Raw genomic sequence first — 19785 nt, forward strand, 5'->3', positions numbered from 1 at the left:
ATGTGGTAAAGATGCTGTCCATATGCCATTTGACCTCGTGCTGGTCATACTCCAGCTGCAGACTCTTTATTCCTGGCCTTTTAATTTTCTCTGATTAGCTAACAGCACCTTCTGTGGTTCAGCTATCGTGTAGATGTTCTGAATCTTTACTTGGGGTTTCTAATCAAAATTGGATGTGTGTGCTTGTCTGTGAGACGATGCTGGGAAATTTCAGCTCGCCTACATCACTTCGTGAGAATTTCCAGTATCTCTAATTGATCCATGATGGTCTATTTTGACTTACTTCTATCTGCAATGCAGAAACATTGTTTTTATCTGTGTTTTCCTGCATACTTTATTTCTCATAATAAAGTAGAAAGCTGAGCTTCTTGTTGCATAGACAAAATTTGTATTGTCAGGTCTCTACAACTGATACACTTTTTTGTTTGCTGCAGTGTGGGCCTCTGGGTGACTGAAACCCTTCTGATGAAACATTAAGCATCCTTAAAAGGATTTAAGCAAAACTCTTACCTTTCTATGCCTTGTATTACAGTGGCAGGAGCGGTAGACCTTGTACAAGAGACCTTTTCTTTACTGCTGCGTCTTCTTTCTGTCTTCTTGCCTCAGAATCTTTGAGAAACAGCAGAAGCGGGAAGGCTGCTCCTGTCAAGCATGCAGTGGCCCCTTTTATAACCCTGGGGGATAAAGCCTGCTCACAACAGAAAACATTACTTTTTTTTTTTTTTTTTTTTTCCCCCCGCCATGTGCTCTTTGTGTTGGTTGTGAAATTTTAATAATTACTTATGTGAAAGTCAAATCTGGATCAAGGGGTGAAATCCATGAATTCCTCTGTACATTTAGGTGTTGTGCAAAATGTAACAGTGGGTGTTTTAGAACCAGCTTGAAAGCCAACAGAAGAATGCATGAGTCCAGGACAATATTGGTTTATAAATTCAAAGTTAAATTTGCATGAGGAGTGTGTGATGCAGGATAATTCCATTAGGTTGTGGATCCTGGTGAATGGAGTCTGACTGGCTGACTCCTGTAATTTATAAAAAAGAAAAAAGTCTTTGTCAAATAAAATAGGTTGCAACTACTAAAGAAACTTTGCTTAGAGAACAGATGAGGATTGAGAAGCAATAGATGTAAGATTCTTTAAAATATCTAAATACACAGTTATTTAATTATGAGCTAAATGAAAATAACAACAACAACAAGTCATATCAAGGTTGCTAACTGCTTAAAACAGCTGAATATTTCTGTGAATGATACATTGCAGTGTTTTTTAGGCTGCCTGGCCCACTGCCTTCTCTTGAGCTCACAGGAAGGAAGGGAGGAGAAATGCTCATCCCGCTCTCCTTCCAAGGGAGGAGTCAAGAAGAAATATTGAGCGTTTAGGCCTCTGAGGGTGTGGTATTAGTGTTTGCTAGCCAAGCTTCATATCCCAAATTAGAAAGAATTAAAAGTAGAAACAGATGACACTGCTTTAAGTAGTCTTTAATAAAATACACTGCTGACTTTTCTTAGAGGAAAATATCAAGGCAATTTATTCTGCAAAAATTATTGTAGACTATTAGAGAACACAATGGTGAATGCTGGGGAAGGCCCCGGAGCAAAACTTCACAGGCTAGGCAGTCTTTGGAACAAGCACTTTGAAGACCAAAATGCTAACTTTCCTTCAACAAATGTTCCAAAAGCTAAACATTTTCATTATATTTAGTCCCCTGAATGAAAAGCATTTTCTTTAATATTCTGATTCTAGCCTGTTAAACTAATTCAGAGCCATTAGGCTGCTACTTTTGCAAAGTACTGAAGTAGTCTTTGTGAAAGTGTTCAAGACAGTTAATGAGGCTAATGAGATTTTTATGTGATCTTCCTCCTGATAACTTTTCTGTAATCAGAGGACTCTAGGAAATGGGATTTTTTAAAAAATTAAGTATATATTAATCTCCTCTTTAATTAAAATAAAAAAAGTAGGGAGAAAGTATGCATATGAAAGTAAAACCTCCTCTTTAGCCTAGATTAACAATGCTTGTGCAACAGATGTGACTCTAGTGTATTGCTACGTGCAGACTCAAAGATAATTGAATCCCTCTGTAGTAGCTGCTAGAAATGGGTAAATGCTGTATTTCCAGATCAAAATGAAATGGAGAGATAAGAATTTTGGGAGAAGCATGTGAGAGGGAAGAAAAGAAGATGAAAATACTTTTTGTGTTGCTAGAAACATTACTCTTTCTTTGCTCAACTTCAACAAAAATATTTTCATATATTATTTGCCAATTTAAAATTGCAGGCTGAGAGATGTAAAATCCTGAGCTTGAGGACAAAGCCCACCCCTATTATCTGTGTTTTTAAAGAATATTATTTCACTACTTAGAGTAGCAACTCTTTGTTTTTAGATTGCAAGATGCTTTCGTATTGCCAGCATTTTCCCTTTCTGTTTTCTAGCTGATGTCAAAGTTTTTGCTAACAATAATTCAACAGGAATGAATTTCAGTTTCTCCTTTTATATAAATAGGGATTAATTGTATATAATGGGTCAGTGCAGTACAAAGGAAGGTGGAAAAATAATTTTCAGTAATAGTGGTTTTGGGTTTTTTGTGTGTGGTGTTTGGTTTTTTTTTTTTTTTTTTTGTTAGAGGAAGATAAAGAAATAGCAATCACCATTTTCTCCATTTAATCAGACTTATATATTTTGTCCTGGCAGTTTACTTTTATAAGGACTGAAGAACAGTGAATTATTCTTATTTTGGCAAGAAGTCTTTACCATTATAATAGTTAAACCTATGGTCCTCTACTAGGAGAGCGAGCTGTAATCAACCACTTAGCTGTTACTGAATTACACTTATCTCCACTTTGCCTGTTTAACTTCCCATAAGCATGCTAAGCACCTCTTTAGAATGCATTGACCTCTAATTATTTCTTGCTTTATGTATCCCTTAGCCCACATTGAAGAAATTAAAAAAAATCCTATTGGTATACAGTGCAGAATAATACAACCTGGTTTTGTTTTATTTATTTAGTAAACAGAATGAAATTTTAACACCATTGTGTCCTCCAAAAATCAAAATGCCATGCATAATGATTGAATTTCATGCTTTATCATGTGAAGTGACACTGATGAAACTGTTTTTAAGTAATGAGTCAAATTGACTATTGCAGTGTAGTGCAAAATTGCATCATTCAGGCTTTTGACTATCTGATTACCAAGTTGCAAGAATTGTAACCTTGCCATTAGCTGCAGTCTGAGGTTTTTCTGAAGTCACAAGATGCCCTGGATTTGTGCGATTTGTGCAGTGGAGCCTGTACATTAATACACCTATGTTAATAACATTGACGTTTTTCTGAAGTCAAAGCATGACTGGTAGGAAAGCTGACTTCATGCTTGAGTGAGAGCATTTCACTTTCTTTTCACTGGAGGAATTTTCAGCCTGGCAGCTGTAGCATTATAATAGCTGCCAGCTGCTCACTTGGCACAAGAGTGCCTAGAACCAAGAGGAAGAGCCTTGTGCATTTACTTTTCTCTTAAAAATGAAGGTTTAGGCCTCATAAATATTTTGATCTGGTCGTTGTTGGACTTCGTACAAATCAGTGTGAAAATATGCATGTGGAGCATAGCTTGCAGATTTTAATTTGGAGTACATTGAAGTAATTCCCACCAGGATAAGAACAGAAATTATTCTGGGAGATTAATCTGTGAGTGGGTGGTCAAGAAAGAAGGAAAACCTTTAACATTAAGCAGATGGACCTCCTTCATTTGATATTGTATATTGGGGATGCAAGATAATAATATCTCCAAATATTGGACAGTATTGACCTGATTTTCACATCAAAAGAATAAGGTTCAAGACATTATTTGTGAGGTAGAAACTCGGGAATGCAAAGGAGACTTTTTTGTATCCTCAGCTCTGTGCTTGCCTGTGACTGTCAGGGCAATTATACAGCAGAAATTAGCTCTGAAAGGGTATATAGGAGCAATCATTGTGCCTTTCTCCAACTCCAATGTCACACTGCTGCAGGCCACAAAGCGCTTCTTGACCCAGTACAACTTCACTCTTTGGTGTTTAAAATGGTCTTTAGAAACTACAGTGTACCAAAGCAGAAACCAGGGAAGACTATGGGCCTTTTAAACATCTTTAGTTCTAAATCCTTGAGACATATCTGGAAACAGAGTATACAGGTGTAGGAAGTAGGTAGGAAGACATGGTAGTCTCTGCTGGTTGAGTTTGGGAGAGAAATTATGCTCTGATCTGGTAGTCAGCCTGACCATAAGCATCTGAGCAGCAAACACTGAGACACTCAAGGAAGTTAATACCAGTAGGTGCTGTCTTGCATCCCTAGGATGAAAGCTCCTTGCATCTCTACATTTCATTTCTTAGAGTGGACAATCTCCAGTGAAATTGCAGGGAACTGAAATTCAGGCCGTTTCCCCTCCACCCATGAGGGAAGGGAGAAATTTTCCTTATCCTGAAGACATCCTGGGGCATGCATGGGAGTAAAATATTTGGGGATTTGGAGCTCTGAACTCGAGTGTGTAACTTGAAGCAAGTTTAATTTGTTTCACAGTTCTTTATTTTAAAAAATAGGAACGCCTTCTTTCTTGGCAGTCTTTCTCTGTGTTAGATTCTTCATAGAAGACTCTGTCTTATTCAAGTCCCATGCAGTAGTCAGCTAATGGGTCTCTGATCTCAGCTTCTAATGTAATGTAAACAAATGCTGCTTTACTGTAACATAGCATGCTGCTTTAGTGATACTTTTTTGTTTTAGAAGATTTGTGCCAAGCCTGATCTATTTCAAATGAATGGGAAAGCAACATTTCGATTGAAAGCAACTGCAGAAACCAACCTGATATGCAAATCCCAATCTTTCAGTTGGGAGTTCCCAGATCTAGGAATTGCAGTTCACTCTAAATCCTGTTTGAGATGTTGACAAAAGAGCAAAGTAATGAAAACAAACAGAAGAAAGATAGAAAGGTGCAACAGTTTAGGAGTCTTCCATGCTGACTCTAGGCAGTAGCTGGAAGGAAGATGTCATTCTTTCTTCTTTCTTCCCCTCATCGTTTTTGCTGCAGTACAGCAGTAAGAGTATATCTGTGTTTGTGCTTTCTTTCTGCCACATATGCACACCACCTGTGGTTAATGAGAATCTGAGAGGAGGTGGTTATTTCTCTTTCCTTTATACTTTTCAAACTGCTTCTTCTTCTTCCCCTTACTTCTAGATGTACAGGGGAATGAAAGAAGGAATTTAGCCAGATTTATGCTTTTTCCTTCATGTACAGCTGTATGTGTCTTGGGATATTACTACTGGGTCCCTCTCTCCTATCCAGCTACTTAAAGTTCCATCATATTTTGTGTTTCCCAGGCTTCTCTGACAGAAGGATGATAATGTGCACATGATCTGCTTCTACTTCAGCTACTTGCAGCTTGTGAGTGGCAGTGGGGCTGACCAGCTGCTGCTTGTTTCGTGGAGTTGCTGCCTCAGTTGCTTTGAGGAACAGAAAAAGAAACTGGCTTCTCTACAGGTTGGGGGCAGGAGGAGGACTTCTTTCTGCAGTGTCACCAGAAGACTGGATTTTTCATGCAGGTTCTTTTCCCCATGAGCTTTCAGTGCCATATGCAAAATAAATGTAGTTTCAGAAAATGCCATCATCAGTTTTGTCCCAACTTGTCTCAGCAGAAGCAACAAAGCTAAGAGTGGTAGGGAATTTTTACTTCTATCTCTTTGAAGTAGTCAGTTTAGATGAGCTTCTACCTATAGGCAGAATAACATTTAGAAGTCGCCAAAGTATGTCCTTGTTTGGGACTATATGCCCCATTTGATTTGTCTGTTCATTGAATGACCACTTGCCGAGCTTTCTCATCAAACCCAAACTAATACAAACAGTAATGTATACATTTAGATCCATATAGCTGTTGAAGTTCTTAAAAATTTAAGAGTAAATGAGTTTCATTTGTTTAGTTAGGTTTTATGTCTTTCCCATATGTTGGGCTGCACTGTTCTAAAATGAGCACTACTGGATGAGGTAAAGCTGTAAGTGTTGCACACTGATGCCTCCCAATGACCAATATAAAGCAGCACACTATGTATATTTGCAAAACTCTTCACCTCCCCCACTCATAATATTATATCAGGCCATCTTTTTAAGTAACTATTAAACTTATCATCTACCAGCTGACAAGTGTCTTTGTGTTAAATTCTCATTTAACATTGTGTAGTGGTTATATATCATAAAGTGAGAAGGGACAGCTGCAGCCTTTTAAAATGCATATCCATGGACCCAATAACTCCTGTATTTTAACACAGTAGTACAAATTCCATAGGAGCTGAAATAATAGCTAGTGTACTCCTAATATTTAAAAATAATAGAAAAAAATCAGTGGAAATGTCAATGTATATAAAATTCTATCTACTACCTTATGGTATCCCATGAATTTTTTTTGTTGTCTGAAAAACCAGTTGTATTATCTAAGGAATGCATTCTCATTTTGAGTATTTTCTTACTTAAAAAATATAATTCTCTGCAATTCCTACCTCGTTTCCTTTTACATTTCCTCTCACAACTGTATTTAAATAAAACAACCATAAATCAAATAATTTGTGGACAATGATTAAAAAATTTTCTATTTTAAGGGACAACCTAAAAATCCAGGAATTGGGCATCAGCTTCCAGAGACAGTGTTCTTGGTTCAAAGTCACACAATTGATCTTTAACCCACTCTGCATAGTTTGAAATGTTTTTTTAGCACAGAGCTTGTCTGCTGATATGTCCTTTTTTGTATGTTTATGTTGGCAGAAGTTAATGAGATTACATATATTTTGATGAATAATTGCTGCCATGTAAACTTGCCACCTACCTGCAGTGACTCTTATGAATATTTGATGATAATAAGTAGTAGGAATTTGACAGTGATGCTCACATGCACCTAAAAAACCAGCAGCACAGGAATAAATTTTGTTCTGCTTTTTTTTGCTTGCACTGAACAGTAAGATATTTATATACATGTTAATTATTAGGCATATCTAACATATTTCTGTTTTTCATATCAACAGTTCCATTTAAATCATAATTCTGTAGTTTTAGGAGAAGGAGGATGGAAGATGCAATTTTTAATGTCTAAGTTGAGGTGAGGCTGACTGGTCAGTCTCATGCTTCTAGCTATGAATTGGCAGTTGAGAAAAAGGAAAAAAATACAGTGGATCACACCATTTTGCAGTTGCAGCCATGTTCTACAAAATCTAAAATCAGTGTCTGTAGATCAACAGTTTTGTAGCCATCTGTGCAACGTCTTTGATCTATCCTGTATCGCATCATAGATCCTATAGGTAGTGGTTTTGTGTCATATTACAAATGAGGCAATGTCTTTCAACAGCAGGCATCACCTTTTATCATCTCTTCATCTGTTTTCTTTTGTTGTAGACAGTGTAATACACGGTACTCACCTTGTATGTTATTTCAAGGTGTTTCTGTGCAAAGTTGGTATTGAAAAACCACATTGCTTATTTAATTATTTTGAATGTGATACTTGGCTTTGTTTGCACATTTGAAAACTTACTGCTTTCATTATCCAACTTGCTTTACAGACCTGTTCAAAAGACAAACTAATGTTTTCTAAGTTGTTGTAGCTTCTTTAATTACCTATTTTTCCTTCTGAGACTTGCAGGGCCTGCAACACAGCGATATTTTTCCTTACTAAAGTGGTGAGGACAGCAGCAACAACTTTGATGTTTAGAGTGAGAGGGTTTTTGTACTTAAAATAATCTGGCATAGTAGTTACTAGAATTATTTTTTTCCAGTAGCTCCTGCATACTGAGAGTGTAAAATCCACAAGTTTATTTATGCTACTATAGCATTTTTCTTGAAAAGCAGTGCTTTATAGGACTTATTTTTCTTTCAGGGAATCAGTTTCCTCCTATTGCAGCTCAGGATCTTCAGTTTGTTCTGAAGGCTGGGTACCTGGAAAAACGCAGAAAAGGTAAGTCTGTTTTTGTAGAAATAGTGCATATTTTGCATCTGGGAAATCTGTTTGTCTGTATTTGATGTTATACACACAAATAGCTTCATACAGGAGTGATGAATAAAATGGAATAGAAGCTGAAATGTTGAAGCATTATTATGCAAAAGAAGCACAGCACCTAATCGTTCCTGTGGTATTAAAATAAAATCTTATTTCTTTATTGAGTAAAAAAATCGTGCCATGAAAGTCCACTGTCAGCCATAATTCAGAGACTTTCAGATATTTTTGAAGAAAACATTAGGAACGTATGTAAAAGTACCATATGTTGACTTCATGTTTCAGTGAGCATCAAGATTTATTTTCCTTCAAGAGGGCAAATATTGATCTCAGCTTTGGTTCAGTCAATATTTACCTTGATTCAATAAATCTTATATTGTCACTTTAATACCCACTTAATGCTGCAATAACTCTAGGAAATATTTAGGAAGTTGTTCATTATTTCCTTATATTTAATGTTACACATGGCTTCTCTCTTTATATGATTTCAAATTCCCATTTATTTTCTTACCACCAATTTTTATTTGTAATTTCCTTCTCAGTGCCATACATTTCCTCATATCCAGATTTTGTTTCCTTTCCTTAGCACCTTTCCTGTCTCCTCCTCCCTCTTACCTCACTGTGAAAAGAAGTAACATACTTTGTGTCATTATTGAACACAAATTGTATTAATTGCAGACCACAGTTTTCTCGGCTTTGAATGGCAGAAGCGTTGGTGTGCTATCAGTAAGGCGGTCTTCTATTACTATGGAAGCGACAAAGGTAATTAAAGTAAAAACAATCTTTTAATGCACAAAATAATATGAAAGCTTTAGGGGAGTTGGAAACTGTGAATCTAAGGTCATTTTAAGAAAGCAAATGAAACTTCTTTCAAAAGAGTAGTTGGTTCTTTAACAGTGCTGTGAATTTTAAAAATGTGTAAAATTCTTCAGAAACTGTAAGTGATGTGCTCATTTTATAGAGCAGAGAATCAGAGGAAAAAAAGTTAAGTTACTTGTAAAGCTACTTTGTGCACCATTAACACACAGTCAATTAATTTAGTGGACAGAGACTGTTCTTTCTGTCCAAATAGGGTTTTAATTTTAAAATACCCTCTAGCAATTATGCCTTCTGAGGTCTGTAGAGATGGTTCTGTCCAGGAAAATGTTAGTCTGAAAACTGCATAGTGGAGTTCTATATTTCTTTCTAAATAGCTTATCTTCTGAAAAAGCTACAAATGAAGTAATATATTTCAGTAAAAGCCAGTCATGGAGACATAAGCTAGCTTCTGAAGGTGTGACTTTTAACTATTAATGGCCAGTTTAGAAAGAATCTGACATACATATTGGCATATCACTTTGAATTTTTAGAACCGACAGTCAAAAAACGCTTCCTTTAAATTGTGTGCCAAGTGCATTTGATGTTTAAGAGTAATAGATTGATCAAGCTTCAAAAACATAAACAATCTGTCTTCAAACATTTTGAGGAGGTATGGCATAACAATGACTTGTCACTAATGATTTTTTCTTTCTCTGGAAAATTATCTTGTGCTGTTTGTTTATATATAGTTATACATTACCTAGTAGTTTAAAAATGGTATTTTTTTGGTCAGAACATACTGCTAGTTCTTGAAGAATTTTTTTTTTTTTAAAATCTACATCTTTTTATCTGTTCTGGGGAAAAAAAAAAGACAAAGCCTAGTATGTGTGTATATATATATATATATATTTTTTTTTTTTTTTTTTTTTTTTCTTTTGCAACTGACTATCAAGACTGCATTGTGATTCTAATGCCTATGCTGAAAGTTAAGATATGCGGAAGCATGTTCCCTAGTACTCAGCAGGTTGGTGTCATGTTAGGAACTCACTGTGATGCATTGTGGATTCTCTTTCCTGTATTCATCTATAGACAGATGCTTTAGCTTATACATTTACAGCTTTTGCAGGCTTCATATTGTTTGGATAAGGCCCTCCTGACTGTACCCTAATGATGTGGGAGAGGTACATAGTCCATGGAGCATCATTTGGAAATTGTGCGGGCATGACCAGACTCCAAACAGCAGATCATGGAGGAGGCAAACAAGTCAGTGGCATGAATTTCTGGCTACCTCCACAGGACCAGTGCTTTTAGCGCATAAAAACTAGTGCAGCTTGGTGGAATCATTTTGTCCTGCAGATCTGGGATGACAAACAGTTGCTCCAGAACTTGCCTTTGAAGAAGAAAGCTTTTTCCTAGACTGATTTGAGGTACTTTTTTCAGGCCTCTGATGCCATAGCACATAAAGGTGCAGAAGCAAGGTGCCATCATTGTGTGGAAACTGGATACCAGGGATCGCTGCAGTTCTATGGCAAACTAGTTTGCTGTCTAAACTGAGCTGCCATGCTAATGGCTGTGAATGTATGTGCTGCTGTATATTATCCTGTTTAGCTGCAGCTTGTCAGCATGGATGAGGTGTGTGATGAGACAATCCTGAGGAGATCTGGCATTTAGTTACCGGGAGAACCTGAAACCGTTTTTACTCCCACTGTTGTATCACAAATAATGTGGCCAGCAGGATTAAGGAAGCAATTGTCCCCCTGTACTCAGTGCTGGTGAGGCTGCACCTCAAATCCTGTGTTCAGTTTTGGGCCCCTCACTACAAGACAGACATTGAAGTTGCCAGAGAGAGTTCAGAGAAGGGCAACGAAGCTGGTGGAGGGTCTGGAGCACAAGTCTGATGAGGAGCAGCTGAGGGAGCTGGGGCTGTTTAGCCTGGAGAAAAGGAGGCTGAAGAGAGACCTTATCGCTGTCTACAACTACCTGAAAGGAGGTTGTAGCATGGAGGGTGTTGATCTCTTCTCCCAAGTAACAAGTGATAAGACAAGAGGAAAAGGTCTCAAGTTCTGCCAGGGGAGGTTTAGATTAGATGTTAGGAAAAGTTTTTTTCTTGGAAAGGGTTGTCAGTCACTGGAACAGGCTGCCCAGGGAAGTGGTTGAGTCACCATCCCTGGAGGTGTTTAAAAAACAAGGAGATGATGTTCAGTGCCAGTGCTAGGTTAATGGTTGGGGTTGATGATCTTGAGGGTCTCTTCCAGCCAACATGATTTCATGATTCCGTTATGACCAACAGCAGTACCTGCTGTAGTACTCTGTTGTATTTGGGGCCTTCTTTTGCTGGGACTTTTGATGCTGTACCAGATAACTTGGGCCACGTAGAAAATGAAGGTGTGTTCTTACCAAGCATAGAACAGCAGTGAAGTGTGCATGTGGATGGCTTCATGCAAATGGCTGCCACCTAATGAGTCGTTGAGCATCTCTCTAAATGATGTCGGTTTGCCCTAGCCTGTCAATGTCTGCAGATGTTTTATTTCATCTGGGCCCTGGTTTCTAACAGGTTCCAGAGCTGATTCACACAACAAGAACATTCCCCTTTGTTGATGTGAATGTGGTTTGAAGAGAACCAAGGGAGATGGGGGGGTTTCATAAGTGCTCAGTCCATCTGCCTGCATCACTTTTAATGGGTCCTGGAGTGCTAGCGATGGTGTGTTGTGGGACATAATACAGAGAGGCAGCAGAGATTTCTAGGTCCTGCTTGGCTTGTTTTGCGTTGTGTAAGTTTTTAAAACTGGACATGTAGGTGAATAATCTGTGATGGATATTTTGTATCTGGTGCAGTGTGTATTTTGTTAGCCAAGGTTTGATTTTAATGCTTAAGTATCAGTGTAAATATAACTGAATGCTAAATGTGAGGCCATAGATTACCTTTTTTATTAGGTTGTGTAGATTTGTTGTTTCCAAAACACTTCTATATCTTCTAACTTCATCCTTTTTACATTGGGAAAGCAAGAAGTATGGAAGTCTATAAAGATCACAAACACAAGTAAAGAAAAGTTTCAGAATCATTTATTCAGACCTGAATGATGAAAAATATGAGGGCTAGTCCGGGAGAATATAGCACAAGCTAAAGCCCATGAAAATACAGTAAATGACTGTGTAGGTGTTGACCTAAGAGGTTACAAGTATCCCTTTTACTGTTGCAATGCCTGTAGGCTAATGAGTGTCTTGTTTCCCTGTTTCTTCATCTATTTTCTTGTACATTTGGTGCAGCATTGGCTAGTGAAACAATATTATTTATCCCTGCAATACAGACAGGTCTGAGTGAGTCACCTACAGTTTTTTCCCTGATCAATGATATGTGGAATAGATGGAGGAACAATGCTTAAAGGTTTGACCTAATTACATGTCAGAAATAGGTATTGCAGGAAGTGCATGTATATTTGTGCTTGTGCTGCAATATCTGTTGTCAGCATGTGGCCCACAACATTGCAGAGAAAAGTGTTGGACTTCCAGAAGCTTCCTGGTCCTCCTTTTCATAATCTTTCATTCCATAAACCCTTTATAGTCCTTATCTTTTCTCTGTTTCCATGCAGTTGCATACTGAGTTGGGTACCTTGTTTGCATATCGTGAAAAACATGATCTTTGCAGTTCCTGTATACATAGGCAGTTAGTTGGTATGGGTAACCTTTCAGACCTCAAAGTGCATATCAAGAAGGAAAGTTGATTTGTTGCTTTAGAAATGAATGAATCAATGGCTTCATTACTTTTTCCTCACTAGGCCATGACATTATATGCCCTTCTGTCTCAGCAGACAGCTAAATGTTTAGCAAGACAGTAATAACATCATGGTAATTTTTCCCCTGTTAATGGACACTAAACATTTATTTTCATTTTTATAACTTGAAAACGGTATCTGCCTGCCTGCCAGTAATATGATGTTGAAGAAGAGGATAATTCAGGGCATTTAGAAAAGTCTGAGGTTTTGGTTTGTTTGTTTGTTTGTTTGTTTTAATTTTAGTTTTAACATGGAGATGAAAATTTTGTATTTCTCTGACCAGTAAGATAGTGATGGCCAGACCAATGGATAAACTACTTCTGTTTATGAAAAAGAGGGGTTTTGTTTTATTTTGTGTTTTGTATTTTTTTGAGGAACTTTGTGACTGAACAATATTAAGGGAGAGGGAAGCATAGTTAGAGTTACATTTGCAAATCTATCCTCATGATCCACCTAACCAAGCTACTGGAATTTTTGCCACATGCTAAGCTTGCAAATTCTCCTTCTAGGACCAAGGAAAGATATGCAAATCCAGTGGAAAGCTGTTGAAGTATCATTTTGCTTTTAGCTACAGATCTCCTTTTCTTAGTCCTCCCTCTCTGAACAACCACACAGGGAAGACAAAAGTCCTTGTTTAGTTTAGAGTTTACTTTTGACAGAATCCATAGTTGAAATCTGCAGGAACTGTGAATATTCAATAGGACTTTGTTGCAGCAGGGCGACGGGAGTCAAAGGCATCTATTAATATCTAATGGGTACTGAATCTTCTGCTATGAGAATGTTAAATTCAGACCTTGTGAGGCACACTTGCCATTAGTAGTGCGTTATTTAAAAAGTAGCTGTTGAGTATAAGCAAACTGAATATAAACAAACTGGTGCCTTAAACAGTGTGTTTCAGTCATTGTCTCTAGTTCTTCATTTTTTAAAATTTAGATTTCTCGGAGAAGTAGGTTAAAGGAAAAAGATAAAAAAAAGAAGTTGATTGCATTTCATATCCACTGTCTCACAGGGAACTCCTATGCATGCCTTTGGAAAGAACTGTTCCAAAAGCTGGAAAAGGAATTACCATTTTGGAGATACTGACACTTACTATTTTTAGAAAACAGACATCCTGCATATGGAAAAATATGTGAAACTACATTTAGCATGAAGCCATGTAAACCACAAGATCTTTTGGGCTCCTAATTTCAAGATTAAGAGAGTTAAATTATAGATTCTAATAGTATCTATAAATACTTTATCACTCTCTGAAATTTTTCTGTTTGCCTTTGTTCCTTATGGCTTTCTCTGTAACTTCTTTCCTTTCTACTATCCAAGTGCTCTATTTTCTTCAGAACACACTAATTATTTTTACATGTGCTAATAATATGGGCACATTGCCTTAGGCCTCAAATTTACAACCCAATCATTTCAAGACCCCACTGAAGGTTTACCCTTCTTTGTTTTAAAAGTTCCCAGGGAGTCGGTTATACAAGGTTACTTCAAAACCCCTTTTTCTCTGCTTCTCTTGAGACTCTTTTTTTCCAGTGTAATATTTGCCCTATTTCTGTTGTTAAAAACATTTCACTGTTTTTAGGATGAACTAAATTTACATGTAAGAAAAATGTTTAAAGTGGCTCTCCAATTTAATTCAGATCTGTATTTTCTCTATTGTAAATATAGCCTCCATATTTATTTCTCTCAAATATCTATGTTCTAGTTTTGCCTTTTTTAAAATACTTAATGCCTGACTCTTCACTTTGTTATACTAGCTTTTTACAATTCTAAATTCCTGATGCAAAATGATCTACACAGACTCAGATTTGTTTTTCTCTTGTGTGCCTGACATGGGAAGAAGGGAAGAGAAGGAGATGAGAGCAAAGAACAGCTTATTCTGAAATGAGATTTGACATATCTGTGGAACAACTTATGCTTGATGATGTTCATGATCCTTTTTGTTTTTACAAGACTGATAGTATTATACTTTTGGAATTCTGTTCTGTGTTGTTCTGGGACAAATTAAGGGTTTCCCGTTGTTGAATTGCAAAGCTTTATCTTGAGAAAATAAGAGGCAGCAAGAATGTAATCATTCTTCAGAGGAGTGTGTTCCATCTCTATGTCTCTCCTTAGTTCCTCCTGAATATGCTTTTGTATTCCCACCGAAGCAAAACTCCACTTCTGACTTGGGGGTTCAAAATGAAAGTGAAATCTCTGTAGTGTGAATGTGCTTCCTGCAGCTACTTTTAAGGCTCTCACCATGAAAAGAAAAAAACAAACCAAACCAAAAAACCCCCGAACAAAACCACAAACCAGAACAAAACAACCTATATCTAATTTTAACTCTCCAAATAAAATCTGAAAGTCTTGGAAGTTTTGGAATATCAAAAACTGTTTATTTCTCCATAAGGCACAGTCTCCAGAGAACTATTCCTGATATAAGCAATCTAACTCTGAATGTGAAAGTTGTCAGAAGTCACTGTGGCACCAGCTTCACACAGCAGCATTGAGCTGAATGCCCTGGCCAGCCTGCACACCCGTTTAGCCACAGGCCTTTGCTGATACATGAAGTTGAGCTGATGGTTCAGTCTAAAGATCACAAGGTGGGTCTGCCTTTGAGCCTGCTCCTGGCTGCTGTGCCTGGCCGAACGGCTGCCATGGGGCACGGTTTGCTCACAGCGATCAGGGGATGGGGTTGAGCTCCAATATTTTGCAAGAGGAACAGGGATTTGTAGGCCTCCATGGCTTGTCACCATCAGAGCATGAAGCGGAGTTGCAGCTGACCTGTGTCCTGCCATTCTGTATTTGTGGAGCCATTTCTCAGGACATAGTAGGTCTTATCTCTGGCTTGCTGCCACAGGGAGTGTGAATGCAGACTGAGAGTCTTCTCTCAACTTTAATGGGTTCTGGGTCAGGGCTGCGAAGTATCTCATTGTCTTAAAGTTTCCTCACGGTCAACATTTTAAGCATATGTGTGATGCTCTACTGGGCTTTCGTCAGGGATACTTTACTACACAGACAATTAGAAGCAAAAGTAGTAATGCTATGAATAGTCTGTTGCTATAAAGGTCTGTGAAAGAATTTAATAGCAAAGGGTATATATATATACATATATATATATATATACACACATATATATATATTTGATGGTGCATACAGGTGATTTTCATTAGCACTGGAATGATGTGTTCAGACAGATAAGACAAAGACAATATAAACAATAAAACAATCAGATGCAATATGGATACCATGCACTGCGTTCCCCCTCCAGTGCAAAGTACAGCATCTTTCTGTTTTAACTGTATTGCTCTTTGAAAGAATGAATACCAGTACAGAGATCACCTGAGACCAGCTCTGTTAAACTGTGTTGCCATAGAAAGGATCATCCGTGTCACAGAGAAGCAGTCTCGGAAATAATCCAAGAGACTAAATTTGAATACTTACCTCATTTTTATCTTGACAAAATGTTTTTACCTTTTGAACCTTGTGTTTGTTTATTCTGTCTGCATGCTCCTGTCTTGTTGGGTTTTGACAAACCTCCAGCATGGGAGAGTGAGAAATTAATGTGTTTCACTTCCTCTTCTCCCTGAGGTCACAAGTGAGGGAACAAGAAAATTTCTAGGCAGAAATAAATTTCATTAAAAGGGGACCTAGTTAACTTTTTGCAAGTTATTATTTCTAATATCTACGTTGGTGCTAATTCTATGAATTTTGCATTTGTGTGCTGTTTTATATAGGGGTGGAGGACTAGCAAATAGAAAATATTAGCATTCAGTTAAGACATAACAAAACTTACTGTGGGGGTGGGGACTAGAAGAGAAAATAGAACAGTGCCCTGGATTTTCTCATATAATTGTGTTATTTTGGTATTTACTTGCCCTGAGTGGGAGTTCATAAAAAGTTGGAAAGACAAAGAATTTGTGTCTATGTGCATGTAAGATTACTAGGAAGAATATTTGTGTGGTGACTGCTCTTATGTCCATTGATGTTCATGTTGCTGTGTCAGCCACTCTCAGGAGGGAAAAAAAGATTTGCTTTCCTATTAAATTTCCAGAAAGATGACAAAATTGTGTTGAAAATTATAATTTTTCCTGCTTTATCTACTGTAGAAGTTTTCTCCATTTGTTAACAAACAGAAGCAATGGATGCTTTTTATGAACCTAAGCTCTATTAAGCAACCCTTTAAGTAGTTTTGCTGTTGTGCTTAATGCTTGTTGTTAATTAACAATTTTCTCTGCTGTGGAAAAAAACCCCAGCACAATAAAACAACACACCATTTACTGGCATTTTCTTTCATTTTCAACTGCACTTTTTTGTTTGTTTGCTTGAACAAAATGTGACTGATGATGCCTGTCTTTGCTTGAATGCTGCACTGTGATCTACAGAAATTGCAAAACTGATTTGCTTTTTTGGTTTGTTTTTAATGTCCACCAAAACATGCCAGAGCACATAAAATCAAATGCAGGATTTGGTCTAAAGAGCTCAGAAGGAGTGCACAGGTGCTGCTTGCTGACCATGAAGTATAGTATATTTAAACTCAGGCCTGTTTTAAGTGATACTTTTATAAACCAGAACCTTTGAAAAGTAGAATTGTCTTTAAAACAACCACATGGCTCTCCATAATAAACTGTGGTAGGGCTCAGTACTTTTATTAGGTAATTAAACATTTGCTGAGTTGAGAGAAATGCTTTTGGAACACACGCCTGAATTTATAACAAAATTCATTCTGTGTTTCTGCCATGTGGAAAAGGGGCACATCTGGGAGTGGGTGGGAGAATGTGAAGAGAAGCTTTTCCAATTCATTTAAAAGGAGTTTGAAGTTTATTTTGTGAGTGCAGTGGTTGGTTCAGGTGGCAGTTCAGCCAGTTCTGAGCTAGACAGGTTTTGCCATTGGTTTACTGAACCTGAAAGAGACACTGATTTATAGGAAGCGTGTCCTGCAAGTTCCAATTCTTGGCTTTCCCTAGATACAAGTGTCATAATATGCACTTCTTACTAAATAAGACCACCATCTGCAAACATCTCCCTGTGGAATTTCTTAGGCATCCCGGAGAAAAATGCGCTTTTATGTACATCTTCCTTTAAAATAAAGCTTTATCTCCAGAAGCATCACCTAATCAATTTGCTAAGAACCTGGCGTTCTCTGCAAAATTCATGAAATAGGAAACAAAAATCTGAATAAACGATAACCTGCTGAGGCACTTACGTTCACTGTTGTAAATGAAGCTCTAACTTTGTTTTTTATCTCCACAGACAAACAACAGAAAGGTGAATTTGCCTTAGAGGGCTACACCATCAGAATGAATAATAGCCTTCGGAAGGATGCAAAGAAAGATTGCTGTTTTGAAATCTCCGCTCCTGATAAGCGCATTTATCAGGTTGGACTTTTTTTACGTTGACTTGAAATTAAATTGATAAAGCTGTTACAATTCCAGTTACTGAATTAACATTTCAGTAAAACAACTTTCACTGACATCTCAATGAAAAAAGGAAACCTTCACTTGCTTACATTGTATATTCATATATTAGGAAAAAAATCTGATTTAAAATATGTATGTATGTGTTCAAATATTATCTTTCAGGACAAGAGCAAGGAAATCTATCATCTTTATCTATTGGTCATTTCAATGTTAGCATTTTAATATCTATTGTATGGTATGTCTGCATGATTTCTTGGATGAATTAAATAGTAAAAAAAAAAAAGTTAAAATATATATCAGTGTTAAATACATATTGTATTGGACATGGCTTTGCAAGGAAAATCTACGTAAAGGCACATATCAGCTGTGCAATTCAGAGATCTATCAGCTAGACGTCAATATGGAATGTAAGTTTAATAAGTTTTAAATATCTAAGATTGCAGTTGAAAGCCAGTTAATTAAGCTGTCAGGTAGTGTGTTGGAGTCTGACAAGAACATTTTTAAGAAAACTGTACCCAGCAGTCTAAAGAAATTCATGGGTGTCTTCTAATTGTCAAGGGCAAATTTTGTTCATCAGTTCTGGCTTTGACATTGATGAAGAGAAGCAGCTTTTTTCTGCACAGCTGCCAGCTGCTGATCAGAGTTTCAAATCCATCATCCTCTCCTTCAATTACGTAAATTTGTCAAAATTAGCTGTACATTATAAGAAGCATCCTTGCAAGAAAAGTACCAGAAGACATGAAAAGAATTACTAATGGTTTCTTGAGGAAGTGATGGGAATGCTACAGTCCCTCTTTTTTATTGCTAATGAAATTGTAGTTGTGTTTTTGTCATTACTGCAGTGGTTATTAATAAATGTTTAATAGTTTGCAGCTGCCTCTCCCAAAGAAGCAGAGGAATGGGTACAGCAAGTCAAATTTGTAATTCAAGGTAAGCCAGGCAGTAGAGCAGTAGCCTTTCTTGCCAGTACTGCTTAGTGGTGTCTGTTAACATACCTGTCACGTTTGTATATCCAGTATTCCCACTTGTCCGAATTTTGAATAGCAAATCCTGCTTCTCAATCATGTTGTAGCTTTTACATGACTTTTCTCCTTTTGCAAGATTTTTGCCTTGTGCCAAGAGTACTACTTAGCTTGAAAACTCTTATGAACACTGTAAGAAAATAAGCAGAATATACTGTAAGCACCATCTCATAGAAGATGAATTGTGTTTTTATTTTGCATAAATTTCTGCTTAGGCATTCTTTTTGAGTAAATGTTAACTTTTTCAACTGCTGTTACATAGATATGGAATCTAATACTATTCCTGAGGAGGAGGAAGAGGGATATGACGATGTTGGACAAGTGAGCAGTGAACCAATAGATGATAGCATTTATGAAGAAGTCAAAGGTATTGTTGAGGTTTTTTAACTTTGTGACTTGTGATCATTTTATCTTTTCTGCTTCTTGTTTGATAACTCGGAGTGGCTAAAATTAAGTCAGTAAAGTAACCTGATGAATAAGACACTTTCAAGTATTCATGTGACATTGAAAAAAGAATCTATCTTTAACCACGTCTGAGTGAGAAGAGTTCAGTTTTCTTTATCAAGGGCATCAAAATAGTGCAGAATGTGTAAAAGTGGTCTCAGGGGACTTTTGGCTCATTAACATTCTCTGGTACACAATTTTTTTTTAATTAAAAAATTGACTCGCCTTACAGCTTTTTCCACCACCTTGCCCATCATTTTTTTCTTTATTCATTTTGGCATTTGTATTAAGCAAAAGTTTGCTATCACTCCATATGTTATCAGCTGCTGCCTAATACATGATCTTATAATCGTGCAGGAAA

General features: G+C 37.1%; 1 protein-coding gene across 1 annotated transcript in view; it reads left to right on the forward strand.

The window, feature by feature from the left end:
* SKAP2 (src kinase associated phosphoprotein 2) overlaps nucleotides 1-19785 on the forward strand; it is a 115467-nt gene that overhangs the window by 60586 nt on the left and 35096 nt on the right. Inside the window, exons 5-9 of the mRNA XM_065831227.2 lie at nucleotides 7875-7952; nucleotides 8670-8753; nucleotides 17792-17916; nucleotides 18825-18888; nucleotides 19243-19347. Coding sequence (XP_065687299.1) covers nucleotides 7875-7952; nucleotides 8670-8753; nucleotides 17792-17916; nucleotides 18825-18888; nucleotides 19243-19347 — 456 coding nt within the window. The remainder of the gene's footprint in view (nucleotides 1-7874; nucleotides 7953-8669; nucleotides 8754-17791; nucleotides 17917-18824; nucleotides 18889-19242; nucleotides 19348-19785) is intronic.

This window comes from Patagioenas fasciata, chromosome 2, assembly GCF_037038585.1.
Source record: "Patagioenas fasciata isolate bPatFas1 chromosome 2, bPatFas1.hap1, whole genome shotgun sequence".
NCBI lineage: Eukaryota > Metazoa > Chordata > Aves > Columbiformes > Columbidae > Patagioenas > Patagioenas fasciata.